Source organism: Mustelus asterias, chromosome 2, assembly GCF_964213995.1.
Source record: "Mustelus asterias chromosome 2, sMusAst1.hap1.1, whole genome shotgun sequence".
NCBI lineage: Eukaryota > Metazoa > Chordata > Chondrichthyes > Carcharhiniformes > Triakidae > Mustelus > Mustelus asterias.
The window spans coordinates 65,427,740-65,451,804 of NC_135802.1; the positions used below are offsets into that span (position 1 = coordinate 65,427,740).

The 24,065-nt window shown below is 42.9% G+C and overlaps 1 protein-coding gene across 1 annotated transcript in view; it reads left to right on the forward strand.

Moving 5' to 3' along the window:
* LOC144508500 (contactin-associated protein-like 2) overlaps positions 1-22,389 on the forward strand; it is a 1,535,312-nt gene extending 1,512,923 nt beyond the window's left edge. Inside the window, exons 24-25 of the mRNA XM_078236477.1 lie at positions 9,054-9,128; positions 20,004-22,389. Coding sequence (XP_078092603.1) covers positions 9,054-9,128; positions 20,004-20,203 — 275 coding nt within the window. The 3' untranslated portion in view covers positions 20,204-22,389. The remainder of the gene's footprint in view (positions 1-9,053; positions 9,129-20,003) is intronic.
* Positions 22,390-24,065: the final 1,676 nt, after the last annotated feature.

Genomic DNA, 24,065 nt, shown 5'->3' on the forward strand with positions numbered 1-24,065 from the left:
ATTAATTGAATTTGAATTCCACAATGTACACCCGGACATTAGCCTGGGCCTGTGGATGACTAATCCAGTTACTAGTCCAGTGACTTTAGCACTACACCACCATCTCTCTCTATCTCAATGCTGCAAAACAGCTTTCGTTAGTGTAGTGCAGGTGAATAGGTAGGATCAGATGCAGTGAAATACAATGGCTGAGTGGACAGAACATTAACTATCAGTAAATTGGGACACCAAAAAAAACTATGCCACCTAGACAACCCCCCACCTTAAATGATACCAGGAAGTAGTGTAACAGAAACAAGATCAACAATGGAAAGGGAGAGAAAAACAGAGTCAACCACATTGCGAAGGTCTAAATGGCAGATTTCCATTTCTAAAGGACATTAATGAACCAGATAGGTTTTTGCAACAATCAGTAGTTTCATAGTAGTTCATTTCTGAGAGTAGCTTTTAATTCCAGATTATATTAATGGAATTTAAATTCCGCCAACTGCCATGGTGGGATTTGAACCCACATCCTCAGAATATTAGCCTGGATTATTAGTCCAGTGGCATTACCACTGCCCTGAAAACCCAGCTGCCCCAGGGAGAAGGTTTCACCTTAAAGAGCTGTCAGTTATTCTGCTTGGCTGGCAGCTCTGTATACCCAGCAGTGTCGGAGTTTAGCAGTGGCCACTGCTGGGACTACAGCCAATCCCCGCAGAAGAGGCGGTTATGGAGGCCAGACTGAAGAAACATCCGGGGTATTGATGGAGCCAAAGGGATGGAGAATTCTCCTTAGAGAGAAAAAGGCTGAGAGGAGATTTGATAGAAATGTACAAAATCATGAGGGTGCTGGACGGAGTAGATAGGGAGAAACTGTTCCCCTTCATAAAAGGATCAAGACAAGGGGGCACAGGTTGAAGGTGATCTGAAAAATCTTTTTCACACAACAAGTGATTCAGGTCTGGATGCACTGCCAGGAAGTGTGGCGGAGGCATTCAAGAGGACATTAGATGATTACTTGAATGTATAGGGAAATAGTAGTGAGCCATAATGCTCGTTTGGAGAGCCATTGTAGACACAATGGGCCAAATGGCCTTCTTCTGTGGTACAACAGTTCTGAGATTCTGTGAATTGAGGGAGGTGACGAGACTTAGTTTGAGAGACGATTGGGGTAGGATTAAGGGCGGTGGGTGTATGACTTTATGGGGGAGGGGAGGGATGCCACCACCAATAGGCTCAGGGGATTCACAAAGGAGGTCCCCACCTCTTTGCCTGCCTTCTGCCTGCTCAGAAAAAGCTGCCAGTCTGCCTGCCTGGTGCTTCCCCCGCCACAGGTAAAATAGTGGCGGGGGTGCGTTGAGGCACTTAAGCAGATCATGGACTGCAGTTTACAAGGCCTCCACCACCAAACATGCCAGCAGGGAAATCTGGAGGGGGTAATCAGTACTGTCATGATAGTATCACCATTGTCCCAAGAGCAAAAAAAGATAAAACAAAAGATTTTCGGTAAGAACTCAGAATCTTGTTTTGAGGTTTTGCGTGTTTAGTGCATTTCGTGTATTAATATGCTTGTGTTACATTAGCATAATCAATGTTTTGTAGAAAATCTTCCAACTACTTGTAATGGTTCATTTAGTTTCATTTTGCATGCAACTAGCCTCCTGTCATTTTAACAAATAGCTCGATCAGATAAATTAGCCTAAGAGTTAATTTTCATTATTGCTCAAATTATTTTGATTTGTTCTGTGGGCTTTCTTAGTGTTGATGCACATAATTGAGCACAGATTTAGTTACCAAATACAATGTGCTTACAATGAATTTTGTAGTTACACAATTATTGCTTATGTTAGAATTTTTTAATGGGATGAATGCTGCCTAAAACTCATATGAATTCTTTAGATTTTTCATTATAAATCCAGGTTATGGAGGCAGTATGGCAGTAGGAGTCATGAGAGGTAATAAAACCTATTTAATGGGATAAAATTATTTTTTCTCTTTTATTTGCTTCCACAATTTATCTTGTACAATGGTAGTTAGGCAAGGTCATTCTGTTCCTCAAAGTAAAGGCCTGTTTCTGTCTTGCATGCTCAAATAATAAAATTAAAACGTTGCTGTTTTTCAGGTGACTGTATTTGTAAAATATCTATTGGGAGTTTGGCTCACTCAAAAATTAACCCTTCCCTAACCAAACAGATAAAGAAAGGGAGAACAGAATATGAATGCAACCTAGCAAAAAACATAAAAATGAACTGTAAAAGCTCCTATAGTTGAATAAAGAGGAAGCATTTGGCCAAGGCAAATATGGATCAGGCAGAGTCGGGATAATTCATAATGAGGAATACAGAAATGGCAAAGAAGCCAAATGATTATTTTGTGTCTGTTTTAACGAAGGAAAATACAGGCAATCTCCTTGATGTAGAGATCCAAGGAATTAGGGAGAATGAGGAGTTGAAGGAAATTAGCATAAGAAAGAAGGTTGTATTGGAGAAATTAATGGAACTGAAAGTTAAGTCTCCAGGACCTGATATTATGCATCCCAGAATGCTTAAAGAGGTTGTTTTAGAGATAGTGGATGCATGGTGATCATCTTCCAAAATTCTAGATTCTGGAATGGTTCTGATGGAAGGTAGAAAATGTCACCCTACTATTTAAGAAGGGAGAGAGAGAGAAAACATGGAACTACAAACCTGTTAACCTTACCTCAATGGTAGAGAAAATGCTGGAATCTCATAGAATCCTTACAATGCAGAAAGAGATCATTCGGCCCATCAAGTCTGCACTAACCCTCTGAAAGAGCATCCCATCCAGACCCTCCCCTCCGCCCGATCCCCATAAACCCGTGCATTTACCAAGGCTAATCCACCTAACCTACGCATCTTTGGACACTGTGGGGCAATTTAGCACGGTCAATCCATCTAACCTGCACATCTTGGACTGTGGAAGGAAACCAGAGCACCCGAGGAAACCCACGCAGACACGGGGAGAATGTGCACAGACACAAACATCTATCATAAAGGATGTGATAAATAGACAATTGGACAATCATGATCTGACTACAAATCATGTTTGCCAATCTTGGAGATTTTTAAACGTATTATTCACAAAATTGATAAAGGATAGTTGATGGATGTAGTACATTTGGACTTTCAAAAGGCTTTTGATAAAGTCCTCCAACAGAGGTTAATTAACAAAATAAGCACGTGGGAGGGGAGGCAATATACTATCATGGATTGAGGATTGGCTAACAGGCAAAAAACAGAGGAGGAATAAATAGGTCATTCTCACGTTGGCAGGCTGTGGCTAGTGAGATATCACACGGATCAAGTACTTGGGCCCCAGCTGTTCACAATATATATCAGTGATTTGGATGTGGGAACCAAATGTAATATTACCAAGTTTGCAGATGACACAAAGCCAGTCTGGAATGTGTGTTGTGAGGAAGATGTAAAGTGGCTACAGGAGGATTTGGCAGACTTAGTGAGTGGGCAAGAACATGGCAGGTGGAATATAATGTGGAAAAGGGTAATCCATTTTGGTAGAAGGAACAGATGTGCAGAATATTTCCTAAATGGTAAGAAATTAGAAAGTGTAAATGTACAAAAGGATCTGTGTGTCCTTGTCCATAAGTCACTGAAGGCTAGCGTGCAGGTGCAGCAAATTATTAGGAAGGCTAACGGAATGTTAGCCTTTATCAAAATAGGATTTGAGTACAGGAATAATCATATCTTGCTTATGATGAAAGTGAGGAGGTGTGGGATAGAGGGAAAGTTGGCCAATTGGATAGGTAACTGGCTGTCTGATCGAAGACAGAGGGTGGTGGTCGATGGAAAATTTTCGGATTGGAGGCAGGTTGCTAGCGGAGTGCCGCAGGGATCAGTGCTTGGTCCTCTGCTCTTTGTGATTTTTATTAATGGCTTAGAGGAGGGGGCTGAAGGGTAGATCAGTAAATTTGCTGATGACACCAAGATTGGTGGAGTAGTGGATGAGGTGGAGGGCTGTTGTAGGCTGCAAAGAGACATAGATAGGATGCAAAGCTGGGCTGAAAAATGGCAAATGGAGTTTAACCCTGATAAATGTGAGGTGATTCATTTTGGTAGGACAAATTTAAATGTGGATTACAGGGTCAAAGGTAGGGTTCTGAAGACTGTGGAGGAACAGAGAGATCTTGGGGTTCATATCCACAGATCTCTAAAGGTTGCCACTCAAGTGGATAGAGCTGTGAAGAAGGCCTATAGTGTGTTAGCTTTTATTAACAGGGGGTTGGAGTTTAAGAGCCGTGGGGTTATGCTGCAACTGTACAGGACCTTGGTGAGACCACATTTGGAATATTGTGTGCAGTTCTGGTCACCTCACTATAAGAAGGATGTGGAAGCGCTGGAAAGAGTGCAGAGGAGATTTACCAGGATGCTGCCTGGATTGGAGGGTAGGTCTTATGAGGAAAGGTTGAGGGAGCTAGGGCTGTTCTCTCTGGAGCGGAGGAGGCTGAGGGGAGACTTAATAGAGGTTTATAAAATGATGAAGGGGATAGATAGAGTGAACGTTCAAAGACTATTTCCTTGGGTGGATGGAGCTATTACAAGGGGGCATAACTATAGGGTTCGTGGTGGGAGATACAGGAAGGATATCAGAGGCAGGTTCTTTACGCAGAGAGTGGTTGGGGTGTGGAATGGACTGCCTGCAGTGATAGTGGAGTCAGACACTTTAGGAACATTTAAGCGGTTATTGGATAGGCACATGGAGCACACCAGGATGACAGGGAGTGGGATAGCTTGATCTTGGTTTCAGATAAAGCTCGGCACAACATCGTGGGCTGAAGGGCCTGTTCTGTGCTGTACTGTTCTATGTTCTATGTTGTTCCACTTGTATAGAAGCTTGGTCAGATCACACCTGGAGTACGATGAAGTTTTGGTCCCCTTACCTCAGAAAGGATATTATTGCCATAGAGGGAGCGCAATGATGGTTCACCAGACTCGTCCCAAGGATGGCTGGACTGTCTTATGAAGAGAGATTGGGCAAATTGTGCCTGTATTCTCTAGAGTTTCTCATTGAAACCTCCAAAATACTTAAAGGGATAGACAGAGTAGATGCAGGTAAGATGTTTCCCTTGGTTGGGAAGTCTAGAACCAGGGATTACAATTCCAAAATAAGGGAAATGCCACTTTGAACAGAGATGAGGAGAAATTCTTTTACACAGAGGGTTGTGAATCCCTGGAATTCTCTAACCCAGAGAGCTGTGGAAGCTCAGTCATTGAGTACGTTTAAAGCAGAGATTGATAGATTTCTGACTAACAATAATGTAAAGGGTTATGGGGATAGTGGATGTAAAAAGCATAGAAATGTCTGATCAGCCGTGATCATATTAAGTGGTAGAGCAGTCTTGACAGGGTAAATGGCCTACTCCTGTTCCTATAGGGGAAATATCAACTAAATGCAGATTGACCATGATCTACTTGAATGGCAGAGCAGGTTCAATTGGCTGAGTGGTCTACTCCTGTCCCTAACTGCTTCTCTCTAGCCTGATGAACAAGCAGATTACAAATCTGGTGATAAGCTTGGACAGCCATTTTCCTGCCTGAAAGTACATCCTGTGCTCCTGCCAAAAATACAGTAGGCTGTCTAAGCATGCAAATCAGAATCCTATGCCAATTATATATAGTACATCAAATGTAATTCTCATGGAGATCTGAGTGGAGCATGCAAAATGCGAGTTTATTCCATTTTTCCAACCATTAGAAAGCCTTTGCTGCTGGACACACTCTCAAATATGAATTTGTTTTTAGTGAAATCTGTGAAGTTAGGAAGCTTCCCCTAGCCCTACAAAACCTTTGTTCTCTTTTCCTCTCCGCCCCAACCCCCAAAACTGGTTGTGTCTGCTTGCCAGTTCCATACAACAGTTGGCCTATTTCTCTTGGCACAAAACAGGCAAGAGCACCATTTGGTACCTGAGCTCACTGATAAAACTTAAATGAGGCCTGAACCTAAAACTTTCTCGCATATTCCAACTCTAACATTGGGCATGTGCCGAGGCCATACAGAAATCCCATCACGGGTGGGATTTTACAGTTTTGGGAGGAGCGAGGCCATAATATCCCGCCCTTTGTCTCTATTCACTTTATCAAAACATTTCAGAATTTAAAAGTCCTCCATTGGGTATATCCTCAGTCTTCTCTTTTCAGAAGAGACCAAACTTGTTTTTGTCATTTCCTAATGAGTATAACCTTGCATTTCTGGTATCTCTCTTGTTAATTATCTTTGCACCTGCTGCAGTGCCTCTGTATCCTTTTCATAAGATGGCAACCAGAACTATACACAGGATTCCCAAGTGTGGCCTAAGCAAGGCCGCATATAACTTCAGCATAATTTTACTTTTTGTTTCTATCCATCTAGAAATAAACCCTGTCACTTTTTATGGCCTTATTATACTGTATTGCTCCTTTCAATGATTTTTGTATTCATACTCCCTTGTTCTTTTGTTCCTTTACTCGACAATTTCTAATTTCCAAATAATATCTGATCACTTTATTCTTCTTACCATTATGTAATACCTCACACTTAGTTGTTTTGCAATTTATTTCCCACTTTAAGCCTACTCTGCAAGTTTATTGACTTATTGTAATTTGCTACAGTTCTCCAGTTTGACTTTTCAACAACCCCACAACACCACCACCCCAAAAAAAGTTTGGTATCATGGCAAATTTAGAAATTGTCCTTTTGATTAAAAGGATTTGATTTAAACAATTACTATAAATTGTGAACAATAGTCGTCCCAGTGCTGATCCTTATGAGACCCCATTTTCCACCTTCTATCACTCTGAATAACAACCCCTTTACGCTAACTCTGTTTTCTGTCTTACAACCAGCGAGCAATCTATTCTGCTACTTGTTTCCTGACTCTGCATGTTCTGACCTTACTCATTTGTCTTTCGTGGCACCTTATCGAAGGCCTTTTGTAAATCTAGATTAATTACATCTACTGCATTACCTTTGTCTACTTTTATTTCTTCAAATAATTAAATGAGGTTAGTCAGGCAAAACTTGGTCTTTTGAAATCCATGCTGATTGTTCATAATCACAGTTTTGATTTCTGCAGGTAGAATTTTCTGCAGAAATTTCTCTTCTGAGTGCTGGTTCAGGCAAGAAAAGTGGTGTGCAGCTCACTGCCAGCTTTTCATAGAATCATAGAAACCCTACAGTGCAGAAAGAGGCCGTTTGGCCCATCGAGTCTGCACCGACCACAATCCCACCCAGGCCCTACCCCCATATCTCTACATATTTACCCGCTAACCCCTCTAACCTACACATCTCAGGATTCTAAGGGGCAATTTTTAGCATGGCCAATCAACCTAACCTGCACATCTTTGGACTGTGGGAGGAAACCAGAGCACCCGGAGGAAACCCACGCAGACACGAGGAGAATGTGCAAACTCCACACAGGCAGTGACCCAAGCTGGGAATCGAACCCAGGTCCCTGGAGCTGTGAAGCAGCAGTGCGAACCACTGTGCTACCATGCCATATTGTCCAGCACTTTAGAAGAAACAAAATCCTGGAGGCGTGTTCAACACCTCACACTGGCGGGGCCTGAAAGATCCAGCAACGTCAGGTCTCCAGAGATCGGGGCATCCATTACAAAGTGCGACCCAATCTCCAGGTAAAAGTAAAAGAGGAATCCCACCCCACCATTGTTACGAGGAACCTTACACTCCTCCTCCCGCCGGCAGTGCTCCAGAAACTGCCCGGGTGTGTCCCTCTCCACCCTGGGAGCTGTACTTACCTGTATGTCCCCAATGTGGTCTCTTTGCCTCGTTCACATTGCTCCAAACCTGTTGTAAACCTTGTCAATGTGACATCACGTCAACAAGGGGGTTAAATCCCAATATGGGGAAAATGATACAGTGGGGTGCACCCTATAATTGATTATATGTTAATGCATTTAAATGAAGGCCGAAAACCTCATTACGTCAATGGTTGTTCCTTCACTGCTACAGGGTCAGTATCTTGGAACTCTCTTCCCAGTAGCACAGCAGGTGTTCCTAAAACAGATGTCTGCAGTAGCTCAAGAGGGCAGCTCACCACCACTTTCATGAGAGCAATTGGTAGAAACAATAAGTGCTTTCCGGACAGCAACGCCCACATCCCATAAATGCATTTTTAAAAAGTCTAGCAAAGTCTTGAACCAACAAACTTTTGAATCAGAGATGAGAGTGGTATCAAATACCGTTCAACTTATTAGTATGCTCTAAAAGAAAAGTGTTAAAATATGTTTATAGTGTTAAAGGATGCAAATTGCATTTAGGAACTCTAGTTTTTTGATTGTGCCTACAGAAGCCTGAACAATCCAGCAAGTGCCTACAGAAGTGCCAAAGATGTGCGGGTTAGGTTGGTTGACCCTAGTGTAAGGGGTATTAGCAGAGTAAATGTGTGGGGTTACGGGAATAGGGCCTGGATGGGATTGTGGTCAGGACAAACTCGATGGGCCAAATGGCCTCCTTCTGTACTGTAGAGATTCTATGATTCTAGAAGCACTGAGTAATCCAGTTAGCTCACAGTCAGTATCAATTGCTCAAAGTATTGCTTGGCTCCAATCCCATCTTGTTAGTTTCTTTATGTAGATATGAGAAAAAAAACCTTTTCACACAATGAGTGGTTTGGATCTGGATGCACTGCCTGGTGTTGTGGTGGAGGCAGGTTCAACCGAGCATTCGAGGGCATTAGATGATAATTTGAATAGAAGCAAAGTGCAGGGCTATGACGGAAATGGCAGGAGATTGACACTAAACCATGATACTAATTTGGAGAGCTGGTGCCATAACAATTCTGCGTTAACTGGCACTGAAGTGGATTAATTAAAATAAACTACATTGTCACAGAATGGTCTTGGAAAAGAAAGGTGCTGCTAGTGTCTGAGAGGTTTAAATAACTTATTATTTCTAAAATTCAGAAGGTTCCTCCAGAAACTCTTCAACTCCGGATATTTGACCCATTTCCTGTTAATTCTCTTTTACATTTCCTTTACAGAAGTCCAATTGAATAGATATTAGGTTTCTGACATTGTGTTTCTTTTTATTTTCAGCTAGTGCAGAGTTTCCATTCAATGAGGAGAGCACCATTACAGATGGAGTGAATCGAAACTCAGCAATTATTGGTGGTAAGTGTCAGCCTATGAACGCAGAAAATCGGCAAGTATGAAACAAATTGCTGGAAATAGGGGCTTCCCCTCTCGGGGCTAGAATGAGTAACATGCAAAATATCTTCGCATTAGATAACAGTTGCCGAGAAGAAGCTGGGTCATTCATGGTCATCTGAGTGTTCTCAATTTTAACAAGGTGAATAATGTTCAATAATCGGAACACCAGCATTCAATTGAAAAAGAGGAAAGGACCTTCCTTACCACTTTATAATTATTTATCAGCTACGGTGAACTAATTGAAATGGTTTTAAAATTGATTCATAATGATGAATCAAAACATTAGCAGCTCAAGCAGAACCAGGAATCCTTAAAAATGAGAAATTGTCACACTAGGAGCCAACTTACATCAGCAAGCAAAGGAATGAAGGGTGAACGGGGTTTGGTATGTATTAGGATACTGGCAGCAAAGTTTTGGATAAGCGCAAGTCTACAATGGGTGCAAGGTGGCAGATAGCCAGGAGAGCTTATATTAAAACAGAAAGTGCTAAACAAAACTCAGCAGATCCAGCAGCATCTGGAGAGAGAAACAGAGCTAACATTTTGAGTCCAATATGATTCTTCCTTGGAACTGAAGAAAGGTGGAAATATGATGGGTTTTATGGTGTTGAAAAAGGGGGGTAGGACAGGTGGGGCAAAAAGAAAAGTCAGGGATAGATTGGAGAGTAAGGGGGGTAGGTATTAAATGACAAAGGTGTCATGGAGCAAAAGGCAAAGAGAGTGGTAATGGTTGTAGTGAAGGAACAAAACATTTGATTCGGAGTCGATGTTAATAGAAAAATAAAGATCAGCACTGTCTAAAAGTAAAACATGAGAACCAGATACAGACTGGCACTCGGGGGGGGGAAAGTACAAAATAGACGTCAGAATTCATGGTCTCAAGTTGTTGAATTCCAGAAGGTTGTAGAGTGCCTAATCCGAAGATGAGGTGCTGTTCCTCAAATTTGCTTTGGGATTCATCTGAACTTTGCAGCAGGAATGAGGACAGAAATGTCAGAGTGAGAGCAAAGTGGTGAATTGAGGCGGCAGGTGACTGGAAGGTCACGGTCATGCTTGCGGGCTGAATGGAAGTATCCTGTAAAGTCATCACCCAGTCTACGTTTGGGCTCCCTAAAGTCAAGGAAACTGCATTGTAAGCAGTGAATGCAATATACTAAATTGAAAGAAATACAAGTAAATTGCTGCTTCATTACTGGAAAGAGTGTCTGGGGCCTCAGACAGGGAAGAGGTAAAGGGGCAGATGCTATACTTGTGATAACACTGGAACATGGATGAGGTATTGGGAGTGGAAGAGGAATGGTGTCATGGAAGGAATGGTCCCTTTGGAATGCTGACAGGGAAAGGGAGGGGAAGATGCATCTGGTGCAACTACATGCTGTAGTTGGCAGAAATGGTGGAGGATAATCCTTTGAATGCAGAGGCTGGTGGTTTAGAAAGTGAGGACTTGGGGAATCTTATCATTGTTCTGGGAGGGAGGGAAAGGGATGAGGGCAAAAGTGCAGAAAATGAGTCAGATGCAGTTGAGGGCCCTGTCGACCACAGTGTGGGGTAGGGTGGGTGTTGGAGAGTGGCTGGTCCTCAGTTCAGGGAAAAGGAAGAAATGTCAGAAACATTGTGAAAGATAGTATCATTAGAACAGACAGAATGGTGATGGAGGAACTGGGAGAGTGGAATGGAGTTTTCACAGAAAGCAGGACATGAGGAAGTGTAGTTGAGAAAGCTGAGAGAGTCAGTGAACTTGTACTGAACGTAAGTAGACAATCTATCCCCAGAAATGGAAACAGAGAAACCAAGGAAAGGAAGTGTTGGAGATGGAGGGTGGAAATTGGAGGCAAAATTGATTATTTTTCCTGCTCTGGATGAGAGCAGGAAATGGCACTCATACAGTCATCAGTATACTGGAAAATAAGCTGTGGCAGGGGAGCCTGAATAGGACTGGAACAGAGAATGTTCTGCAAACCCCACAAAGAGACAGGCATAACTAGGGCTCAAGCGAGTACTCATAGCCACACCTATTGCTGTCCCTTATTAGAATTTTGAAGGAACCTCCTTTCATGACATCCTGATCAACTCCTCTGTTACCTCAACACCTCAACCCCTTTGTGCAATCACAGGAATCACACCTATCCCCATGCCTCCTCACTTTCCAAGGCCCCAAACTACATTCAGGTGAAGCAACTTTCCAATTTAGTATACTGTATTTGCTGCTCACAATGCGGTACATTGGAGAGAACAAACACAGATTGGGTGATCGCTTTGTGGACCACCTCTGTTCAATCTGCAGGCATGACCCTGAGTTTTCATAACTTGCCATTTCAATTCACCACCTTGTACTTATGCTGACGTTTGTCCTTGGCTTGTTCCAGTGAAACCCAACGCAAGCTTAAGGCAATTAGGCACTTTACAGCCTTCTGGACTCAACGTTGAGTTCAACAACTTCAGGCCATGAACTCTGTCCTCTATTTGTATATTTTTCCCCAAGTGTCAGTTTGTATCTTGTTCTCATGTTTTGCTTTCAAACAGTGCTGACTTTATTCTGCTATTAACACCTACTCTCGATCAATGCTTTGTTCCTTTACTACAACTACCACTCTGCCTTCTGTTCCATAATATTTTTGTCACTTAATCCCTTCACCCTTTAACTACTCCCTGACCACTTTTGCCATACCTGAGCCCCTCCCCCTTTTTCAACCACATTAAACTTATCATATTTGACACCTCAAACATTCACTTCCTCTACCATCTGTACGTACCATCTACAAGATGCACTGTAGAAACTCACCAACGCACCTTAGACAGCACTAATAGAATGGAGAAGAAGCAGGAACCCTCAGATGGTGTGCTACAGCATTGTAGGAGTGAGAGCCAGGAAGAAGACAACCCAAAGCCTTTTTCAGTGTCTGGAGAACCAGTCAGGGGAATTTCTTTTTGGCTTCTGGTGGGAGGCATTGCTCTAGGATCTGGACAGTATGTAAGAAGCTGACTCTCAGGCTGAGCCTCTTTATTGCTGATTCCTTATGGAAGAGAGGATGGTGTGAGTCACTACATTTGCTTTGTCTGTTTTGGGTGTTGTCGGTGCCGATGTTTTGGATGGTGTTGCTGAGAAGCAGCACGTAGCTGAGAAATAGAAGGGAGCTGAGAATAGATCCTTGGGATACTAGTGGTAAATGTACAGGTGCTGGAAGAGAAGGCATTGTTGGAGATTTTCTAGTTACGATTGGATAGGTAGAAACGGAACTAGACATCAGTCATCTTAGCCAGTGCTTTCATCTGCTTTCCCTCTAAAGAACAGGGGACAAACATGTTTGCCCAACTTCACTGAACTACTGCCATTCAAATTGTACAAAGGGGGTATCCATGAGACAATGTTAAGTAAAGTTAAAGTTTATTTATTAGTCACAAGTAAGGCTTACATTAACACTGCAAGGAAGTTACTGTGAAATTCCCCTAGTCGCCACACTCCGGCACCTGTTTGGGTCAATGCACCTAACCAGCACGTCTTTCAGACTGTGGGAGGAAACTCACGCAGACATGGGGAGAACGTGAAAACTCCACACAGACGTTGACCCAAGCCGGGAATCGAACCTGGGACCCTGCGCTGTGAGGCAGCAGCGCCAGCCACTGTGCTACCGTTATTCCTCCTCCTCAGTTGTGCAGTGTCTGAATCTCATCTGCAGATATGATGGGTGACAAAAGGACACCTTAAGGCCTTTTGTCATCTTGTACCATTTCATTGGAACAAGAGTCAGCCATTCAGCTCCTCGAGCCTGTTTCATCATTCAATGAGATCTTAGCTGATCTGCAACCTACTTCATATGCTCATCTGTGGTCCATGTCCTTTCATTTGTATGGCTAACAAATACCCATCAATTTTAGTTTTAAATTTAACCATTGATCTAGCGTTAATTGCCACATGCAATCATTAATAATGCCCCAGATCTTGCCGTCATTGGCAAAGATGTGGCTTATACTGGTGACTGCATTTTATATTACAATTTGACTGTTTTGGTCATACTGAGCTATCACCCAAATGAAGAAATCACCAAACAAGATTTCACTTTTGTAACTTGTAAAGTTTAAAGTTTATGTATTAGTGTCACAAGTAGGCTTACATTAACACTGCAATGAAGTTACTGTGAAAATCCCCTAGTTGCCACACTCCAGCGCCTGTTTGGGTACACTGAGGGAGAGTTTAGCATGGCCAATGTACCTAACCAGCACATCTTTTGGAGGAAACTGGAGCACCCGGAGAAAACCCACGCAGACACAGGGAGAACGTGCAGACTCCACACAGACACTGACCCAAGCCAGGAATCGAACCCGGGTGCCTGGCGCTGTGAGGCAGCAATGCTAACCACCGTGCCGCCCATGCTGTATTTCAACACAAATTAGAATCAGTGTAAATTAACAGATAAATCACAATCAGTACAAGCTATAAATTACAGTTGGAATAATAGATACAACAGTGTATATCTCACTGATTATCTAGACAGTCCACACATCTGTATGTTCCCAGCTTCAGCCACATAGTTCTTCCAGGCAGAATTCCAATCCCTTCCCTTCAAGAAAAGTATTTTTCAAACATTTTATAAAGCAAACATTTTAAAGTAATTGCAAACTTTCCTCACTGGTGCTGCTTCTCGTCAAAAGCTGTTCCAAAGTGTTTTTTTAAATTCATTCATGGGACATGGGCTTCGCTGGCTGGCCAGCATTTATTGCCCATCCCTAGTTGCCCTTGAGGAGGTGGTGGTGAGCTGCCTTCTTGAATCACTGCAGTCCATGTTCTCTGGGTTGATCCACAATGTCATTAGGGAGGGAATTCCAGGATTTTGACCCAACGACTGTGAAGGAACAGCAATATATTCCCAAGTCAGGATGGTGAGTGGCTTGGAGGGGAACTTGCAGGGGGTGGTGTTCCCATTTATCTGCTGCCCTTGACCTTCTAGATGGAAGTGGCCGTGAGTTTGGAAGGTGCTGTCTAAAGATCTTTGGTGAATTGCTGCAGTACATCTTGTAGATAGTACACACTGCTGCTACTGAGCGTCGGTGGTGGAGGGATTGAATGTTTGTAGATGTGGCGCCAATCAAGTGGCTGCTTTGTCCTGGATGGTGTCAAGCTTCTTGAGTGTTGTTGGAGCTGCACCTATCCAGGCAAGTGGGGAGTATTTCATCACACTCCTGACTTGTGCCTTGTAGATGGTGGATAGGCTCTGGGGAGTCAGGAGGTGAGTTACTCGCCGCAGTATTCCTAGCTTCTGACCTGCTCTTGTAGGCATTGTGTTTATGTGGTGAGTCCAGTTGAGTTTCTGGTCAATGGTAACCCCAAGGATGATGACAGTGGGGGCTTCAGTGATGGTTACACCCATTGAATGTTAAGCGGCGGTGGTTAGAGTCTCTTATTGGTGATGGTCATTGCCTGGCATTTGTGCGGCACGAATGTTATTTGCCACTTGTCAGCCCAAGCCTGGATGTTGTCCAGATCTTGTTGCATTTGAACATGGACTGCTTTAGTATCTGAAGAGTCGCGAACGGTGCTAAACATTGAGCAATCATTAGCGAACATCCCCACTTCTGACCTTATGATGGAAGGAAGGTCATTGATGAAGCAGCTGAAGATTGTTGGACCTAGGACACTCCCCTGAGGGACTCCTGCAGAGTTGTTGTGGAGCTGAGATGACTGCATTCTACAAACACAACCATCTTCCTATGTACCAGGTATGACTCCAACCAGCGGAGAGTTTGCCACCGGATACGCATTGCTTCCAGTTTCGCTAGGGCTCCTTGATGCCACACTCGATCAAATGAGGCCTTGATGTCAAGGGCTGTCACTCTCACCTCACCTCTGAAATTCAGCTCTTTTGTCCATGTTTGAACCAAGGCTGTAATGAGGTCAGGAACTGAGTGCCCCTGGCGAAACCCAAACTGGGCGTCATTGAGCAGGTTATTGCTGAGCAGGTGCTGCTTGATAGCACTGTTGATAACCCCTTCCATCACTTTACTGATGATTGAGAGTAGACTGATTGGGCAGTAATTGGCCGGGTTGGATTTGTCCTGTTTTTTGTGTACAGGACATACCTGGGCAATTTGGGTAGATGCCAGTGTTGTAACTGTACTGGAAGAGCTTGGCTAGGGGAGCAGCAAGTTCTGGAGCACAAGTCTTTAGCACTATTGCTGGAATGTTATCAGGGCCCATTTGCCTTTGCAGTATCCAGTGCCTCCAACCATTTCTTGATATCACATGAAGTGAATCGAATTGGCTGGAGACTGGCATCTGAGATGCTGGGAACCACTGGAGGAGGCCAAGATAGATCATCCACTCGGCACTTCTGGCTGAAGATTGCTGCGAATACTTCAGCCTTATCTTTTGCACTGATGTGCTGGGCTCCTCCATCATTTAGGATGGGGATATTTGTGAAGCCTCCTCCTCCAGTGAGTTGTTTAATTGTTCACCACCATTCACGACTGGATGTGGAAGGACTGCAGAGCTTAGATCTGATCCGTTGGTTGTGAAATTGCTTAGCTCTGTCTATCACTTGCTGTTTTTGCCATTTGGCATGCAAGTAGTCCTGTTTGGTAGTTTCACCAAGTTGATACCTCTTTTTTTAGGTATGCCTGGTACTGCTCCTGGCATGCCCTCCTGCACTCTCCATTGAACCAGGGTTGAGCCCCTGGCTTGATGGTAATGATTGAGTGAAGGATATGCCGGGCCATGAGGTTGCAGATTGCGCTGGAGTATAATTCCGCTGCTGTTGATGGCCCACAGCGCCTCATGGATGCCCAGTCTTGAGTTGCTAGATCAGTTCAAAGTCTGTCCCATTTAGCACGGTGATAGTCCCACACATCACAATGGAGGCTATGCTCAATGTGAAGGTGGGACTTCATCTCCACAAGGATTGTGCAGTGGTCACTCTTACCGATACTGTCATGGACAGATGCGTCTGCAGCCGGCAGATTGGTAAGGATGAGGTCAAGTATGTTATTCCCTCTTGTTGGTTCCTTCACCACCTGCTGCAAACCCAGTCTAGCAGTTAAATCCTTTAGGACCTGACCAGCTCGATCAGTAGTGCTGCTACCGAGCCACTCTTGGTGGTGGACATTGAAATCCCCCATCCAGAGTACATTTTGCACCCTTGCCACCCTCAGTGCTTCCTCCAAATGTTGTTCAACATGGAGGAATATTGATTTATCAGCCGAAGAAGGCTGGAACGTGGTAACCAGTAAGAGGTTTCCTTGCCGATGTTTAACCTGAAGCTATGAGACTTCATGGAATCCAAAGTCAATGTTAAGGACTCCCAGGGCAACTCTCTCCTGACTGTATACCACTGTGCTGCCACCTCTGCTGAGTCTGTCCTGCCAGTGGGACAGGACATATCCAGGGATGGTAATGGTGGTGTCTGTAAGGTATGATTCCGTGAGAATGACTATGTCAGGCTGTTGCCTGACTAGTCTGTGAGACAGCTCTCCCAATTTTGGCACTAGCCCCCAGATGTTAGTAAGGAGGACTTTGCAGGGTCGACAGAGCTGTTTGTTTTGCCGTTGTCTTTTCCAATGCCGAGGTTGATGTCAGGTGGTCCATCCGGTTTCATTTCTTTGTTGAGACTTTGTAGCGATTGATACAATTGAGTGGCTTGCTAGGCCATTTCAGAGGGCAGTTAAGAGTCAACCACATTGATTTCCTATTCTTCACTCTAACTGTCCCTTTTCCTCCCCTGATGCCGTTCGCTTCCCTTCTGTACCCAGTCATTTCCTGCCCTACCCAACCCCCTCCTCTATATTGGACATCCCTTCCCATCCCTACTACTGCTCCCCACCTTCCCCACTCCAGGTGCTGCACTACAACCCCCCCCCCCCCCCACACACATTCCTGTTTCACCTCTCGTCTTCCCTTTCATCACCACCACAATGGCACCACCAGCTTTCTTGTAACATCAGTATAATTGAGAATCTGGGGGTGCCAGTTGGACAGTGAGTTGGAGGAGGTGTGATAGAAGTTACGGTGAGGTGGGGTGACAGGAGGTATATGGTGAGGCAGGGGATGACATGAGGGCGACCGGCACTGGGTGTTGGAGTGCAGGTGGGAGGGGATGAGCTTCTCTGCGAGATGTTTGGCTTGGGTTGGGGGATGGGAGTGGTTCGTGAGCTAGGTTGTAAATCGGGAGCATGAAACTGGGTTGTGGGTAAGGGCTTGAGCAGCACAGGGGTTAACAGGTGTGTAAAGACCCTCCTCCCGATTTAAAGGGTCGATTCCTCTTTGCAACAGATCTAATAAATAGTGCCAAAAAATCAGCAGAGGCTAACCCAGAACCATTTCTAGTGAACCAGAAGTAAGGGCTCCAGTGTGGTCAGCAACCTGTAACTTCAAACTCCATTACAGCCCTTGATAATAATGAATGTCTCAGCATTTACCGCTATTGGGTTCAGAAGACCTTCATTTGACTACTGATGTGATGGTTTGTAGTTTGTGCTTATTTGTTGTGCGAGTCTCAAGAGATCTCAGAAGCACTGGTACTGAAGAATCCTCTTGCCCTTTTATTTTCATCAGTTTCTAAATTCCTGTAAATGCTTTGCAGTATGCTTCCAATAACTTAGCAGCTTGCTTTGAGGATTGTAGCTCCAATGCATGTATTTATGGGGTATATTAGAGTGTAAAATTATGGACTAATAAATCTGTTATCAATAATTTTCAGACTGGATAAGAATCTGAAATATCTTGTAAATCAAACCCCATTGTGTTATTATGTACTAATGAAACTAATTCAAACAGATTGACTATTCCCCACTGTGACTAGGTTGATATATATTTGTTGCACATGCTCTTCATGCAACATGTCAACATATAACAATCCCAGTTCAGGACACTTAATAGACAAAAGTAAAGCTTTAAAAAAAATTACAACACAGAAAACTACCTCTAAAACCCTATAAATATTTTTATTACGAAGTTATAACATATCTAATGTACCTGTAAACTATGTGAGTGTTGCTATGTTAATCACACCAGTTTATTGTTGAAATGTTTATTCATTTACTAATAAAAATTTAGAACTTTTTTTATTGAAATTTGAATTAGAAAGTAAAATTAAATTCTTGTTTCACTTGAATGATCAGTGAAACTGAACCTGATATCATTGCACCAGTAAAACACAATTGTTGCAAGCTCCTATGCATATTGATCTGCCAGTTCCGTTAATTCAGTGTTGAAAGAGCACCACCATCCGGCTAAAACAGAGTGCAGCAAGGACAATATATCTTCAGATGTTCAACTTTCTGCTGATAATTTGGCTCAGAAATACTGTTTAAGGGAAAAAAAATGTGCAAAAGCAAGTTTTTTTTTAAAGTATCCATTTCAATTCCAAATTTTAATTTTCTTTTTTTTTGGTGCACTCTGCACTGTCAGAGAGCTCAAGCAACTTGTATCCAGAGCTCTGCAGCTGTGAAGAATTAACTGAGAACAGCAGCAGAATCACTCATTCTTTGTTTTCCTTCCTTAAGGGAAGCGCTTGATGGTCTGGCTCAGATTGATAATCAGCCAAAAGGAGGATTGTGGATCTGCACCTGCATTTTGCCACACAGTTGTGCTGGCTATTAGTATGCAAATGTATTTTATTGTCAAGCTGCTACAGCATGTGCAAAGTATTCTTTCCTTTGTACGGCAAACACATTTTTATTCAACCGATGAATTCATAAAATATTTTTTTCTAAAAATGGATTTCACTGAAGAAGAATTATTGCATTTAATGACTTCTTGATAACTTACAAGCAGTCAAATAACAGGTTCAGGCCATAAATAACTATTGACCTGGAATGTAAATGTGCTTCATGTGTATGTTTACTTGGCAAACATCTGCCATCTTTCAGTACAAATCTCTGGAGATTTACTCTTTTACCCAAGTTTGAAATTTTGTCATGAATGTATCAGACACAAAAAAAATTAGTGAGGCTTCTGGGTTTTTTTGTCCAGCAGCTGCATATGGTACTTTGACTTCAACAGAGTTATTGCTGAGAATATTGATTCACATGAGGCACATTAGACCTGCCTCTGCTCTCCACCCAGAATGGGAATGCCACTTGCCTTTCACCATGACATACCCTGTTGGAGCTGCTTGCAATTCTGCCCACCTTGGGCTGTTAATTATGATTGGTTGAGCTGACCATAATGCCAGCTCCTTTTCCAAACAGGGCCCATGTTGAAATCCTGTGTTTTCCCCAAGTTAGACACCACTTTAGAAGATAAGCAGTAATTAAGTAAGTAAAGGATACTTAACAATGAATAAACATCACACAATCTGCTTTTAAGTCTTAGCATTTTAAAGACACACATAGGTTATTGTCTGATTTCAAGAAGAAATTAGATATAGTTCTTGGGGCTAAATGGGATCAAAGGATATGGGGGGATCTTGAATTTGATGATCAGCCATGATCAAAATGAATGGCAGAGCAGGCTCGAAGGACTGAATGGTCTGCTCCTGCTTCTAGTTTCTATGTTTCTATGCTTTGCATTGAATGTTAAGATCACTCATTTTTTTATTTAATCGAAATGCATTTAGCTACATCTGGATGTCCATGTGTGGCTAGTGACTAATGTTTTGGACAACACTGATATTAAAGCAATCTGCTCACCTCATCATGGCTCTGTAAACAACCTGCTGTCATTTGCTGCCTGGGATCACATTCAGATAATGTCCTCTTGGAGAAGATACTGGAAGACTACCAGTGGACAACCTTTTCAAGGAATCGTGTCTTCAGGAAAGAGTACATTTCCCAGGAAAAATAATTCCAAAAGGCCAATCGTTCACTGTTTAAACTCTTGATTAATTATCTTTTTCTTTCTGTTAGGTGTTATTGCAGTCGTAATCTTCACCATCCTTTGCACATTAGTCTTCTTGATCCGTTACATGTTCCGCCACAAAGGAACCTACCACACCAATGAGGCCAAGGGGGCTGAGTCTGCTGAGAATGCCGATGCAGCTATAATGAACAATGATCCCAACTTCACAGAAACCATTGATGAGAGTAAAAAGGAATGGTTCATCTAAGATGATTGCGGGAAGGTTTTCCACTGATGTTATTTTGGTGATTCAGGAAAGATCAGCACAAATGAACCAAAATGGAAAACACTCACACAAAAAGAAAAAGAGAATAAGATTCAAAAGAAACCTAAACATATGATACTATGGATTAGCACCAGTTTTGAAAAGAATTTTCCCAAGTATGTGAATACTAATTGGAATGCATTTACACGTCAGAACAAAAAGCTGATAGTCTAGATGATTACTCATATGCCAAATACCCAGTGTAAATATGTTTTATGTAGGTCATACAAGCATAGATTATATGTTTTTGTTGCTGAAGACGCTTATGAAGTTACTGTATTTTACAATGAAAACAGATGAATCTTCATTGCCAGAGTTTGTGCAAAGAATGATTTGGCATGCTGTGGTTTAAAACCTGTTTTTTTATTACCATTTAAGCTGGTTGCATATTTCTTTTTTCAATTTTTGTTTTGTTTCTTAAAAAAAAAGTTTATTCTCTAGAGCTATTTGACTGGCAAGATATAAATAAATGATCACAGAGATGTGCGTTTAGACCTACATTCTTGAGTGTATGTGTGAGGGAAAATATGTATGACCAGAGTGCATGATGGGAACTATCAGAGTTCTGTCTTCACCCAAGGTGCCCTGAGTAACTGGAAAAATATTGAAATGTACACAGCAAATAATTTTAATCTTTCATTTGTATTGCTCAATGAATTCTGTTCTTAACCTTTTATCACTGTATATATTTTTTATTCTTATATTTTATAAATGTTCATTATCTTGTCCATTTCTAGCCTTTTATGGTAAAACTTTGTGTGGTGCCAGTAAACATTGTTTCTGCTATTAAGGAGTTGCGTCATTGACAGGGAGACAGTCACTGCTACAAACTAGTCATTGAGGTAGAGCAGGGTTTTTGTTTGCATGCTTAGGGAGTCCAGGATATTTACATTGTGAAAGCTCAGAAGTACCTGTATTTGCCTTTGGACTGATGGGGTGTGATCCATTGTATTCTAATTTAATAAAAACACTCTTACACATGGTGTTTTCTGTTCAGGAATTTAGGATAGTTTATAAATTTTGGAATTTACAAATTGTGTTATGCCTTATTTTAAGTATGTACTGTAGTTTGGTTAAAATTGAGAGGGGGAATACAACATTAAAAGAGCCTTGCTGTAAATGTGTGGGTTTTTTTTGATGACTCAGATTGTGCATCTATTGCTGATTAGATATTTTATGGATAGCAAATTAATTTAATATTAACTCTGACATAGTTTTGGGATCCTTCCTAATACACCTAGAGACCTGATGGGGACATGCTGTGACCTCAAACCACTATATCAATCACTTTGAAAAAGTCCTGATCATATGTCTATTCAGTGAGTAATACAAAACATTGTCCCTGAGGTTGCAGCCACTCTTTTACTGCCTTAAGGAACTGCCCTCCAATTTTTTGGTTAACTTTTCCCTAACACTTAGCTGTGAGAGCAGATGAAAGATCTGGTTGATAATGCTTCTGAGTCTGTTGGAATCCATCATGCACAAAATCAAGATGTGAATGATTGCAGGTAGGGTAGGACAACTGCTTGCCAAAATTTGCTCTTTTTTTCACCCAGGTGCCCCTCATGTGTTGTCCACTGATAAGGTCTTTCATATTGAATTGGTATTTGTCTTGTATGCCTCCTTATGTGCTTACATGGAAAAGCAGCACACAATGACACAAAAGGCACTTAGGCAGCATTTACGGCAAGGAGCATTACACTATGTGATCACTGAAATCAAATCAAAATGCTGTGGATGCTGGAGATCTGAAATAGAAACAAAGTTCTGAAAATACTCAGGCCTGGCAGCATCTATGGAGAGAGGAAACAGAGTTAAAATTTCAAGTCTAATATGACTAATTTGGAACCTCAAAGTTGCAGAGAAGAGTGATATTGAATTCAAAACATTAGCTCTGGTTCTCTTTCCACATAAGCTGCTGGACTCACTGAGTTTTTCCAACACTTTCTGTTTTAATGTCATCACTGAAGTCTTGTTTTCTATAGAACAAAGTCTATTTTTGACACCACAGTCCTACCTGCTCTCCCTCATTTTCAAATAAAGGGCATTTTCGCAATCTGCTACACATCCTGCAAAATACTAACATGTGTTTGGATATGACAGCCAATTGTGGACACAAGTAAAGATATCAACAGCAAGTAAGTACATTCTTTCTTGTCGGGTATTAGCCTCCATAAAAACAAAGCATTTGCAAATTCCAAGTAGTTTACAAGCAACCTATTTCTCAATGCTTTCATTCTCCCGTTTATCAATGGTGCACATTTTTAAACATACACTTGTGCTTCTGAGGACCAAGATTGTGGAAAACAGTTCATAGAATCATATAGTGTAGAAGAGGCCCTTTGGCCCATTGACTCTGCACTGACACATTACAAGCACCTAGAAATCGGTGTGGAGCTATATAAATTATGCTCATAGCCACTTTAATATCATTAGCAGGCCCAGAACTGAAGTCTCCGGGCCCGCGAGCGTCTCCCCACCTCCACCAGGAGTGTTTCACTCCAGCGGGATTTGCAAGAACTCCCCACTAGCAGGGAGCTGGCGGCCCAACCCTGCCGGAATGGAGGCCCCCCCCCCAGGAGGTCGAGGGAAGGGGGTGCCCCTTGGGCAGTGCCAGCTTGGCAGTGCCCAAAGGGCATAGTGGTAATGCCCATAGAGCACCTTGGCACTGTCCACTGGGCAGGGGATGAGGCCTACTGGTAAGCAAGGCCTCTGGGGGGATATCGGTGGGGTTGGAAGTCCCGCTGCCACTCTGCACTCAGGCTTAGTGACAGAGGGAGGGAGGCCAGCAATCGGGGCTGGACATCCGGGTGAGTCAGCCTGCCAGGGGGACCGAAGCTGCTAGTGGGAGGAGGGGGGTGGGGGAGATCGGGACTGCCAGGGAGTGTGGGGGATTGCACGACCAGCGATTGAGCCAGCCAGTAATCTGGAGGCCGGCAGTGCGTGGCTACTGCACATGCGCCAATCTCCACTATGACAGATCGGCACATGCGCAGTGACCTGCTCAGCGCTATGCTGCCAGCTTCTCCAGCGGGAATAGACCCCGCCCACTGATTTTTAACAGGGTTCGTGCTTGTGCACTCTGCAGTGCATAGAATGTGGGAGGTTCATTTTGAAACTCCTGCTGAAAAAAAGCGGGATTTACTCCAATTTTCACACAAATTTGGCGCTTAGAATTTTTCTGAAGAATCCCACCCCTGAACTCCCACCTAATCCCATTTTGGCCCAAAGCACTGAATGTTAAGACATGCTAAGTGCTCATCCAGTTACTTTTTAAAGGATGTGAGGTAACCCGCCTCTACCACCCTCCCAGGCAGCACATTCCAGACCATCACCATCATCTGGGTAAAAATGTTTTTCCTCACACCCCCCCTCACCTTGAACCTATGTCCCCTTCTGACTGATCCTTCAAGTAAGGGAAACAGCTGCTCCTTATCCACTCTGTCCATGTCTCTCATAATCTTGTACACCAGGTCATCCCTCAGTCTTCTCTGCTCCAATGGAAACAACCCAAGCCTATCCAACCTCTCTTCATAACTTAAGTGTTCCATCCCAGGCAACATCCTGGTGAATCTCCTCTGCACTCCAGTGCAATCACATCCTTCCTATAATATGGCGACCAGAACTGCACACAGTACCCTAGGTATGATCTCACCAAAGTTCAATATAACTCCAACATGACTTCCCTGCTTTTGTAATCTATGCCTCGACTGATAAAGACAAGTGTCCCATATGCCTTTTTTACCACCCTGCTAACATGCCCTTCTGCCTTTAGAGATCTGTGGACAAATACGCCACAGTCCGT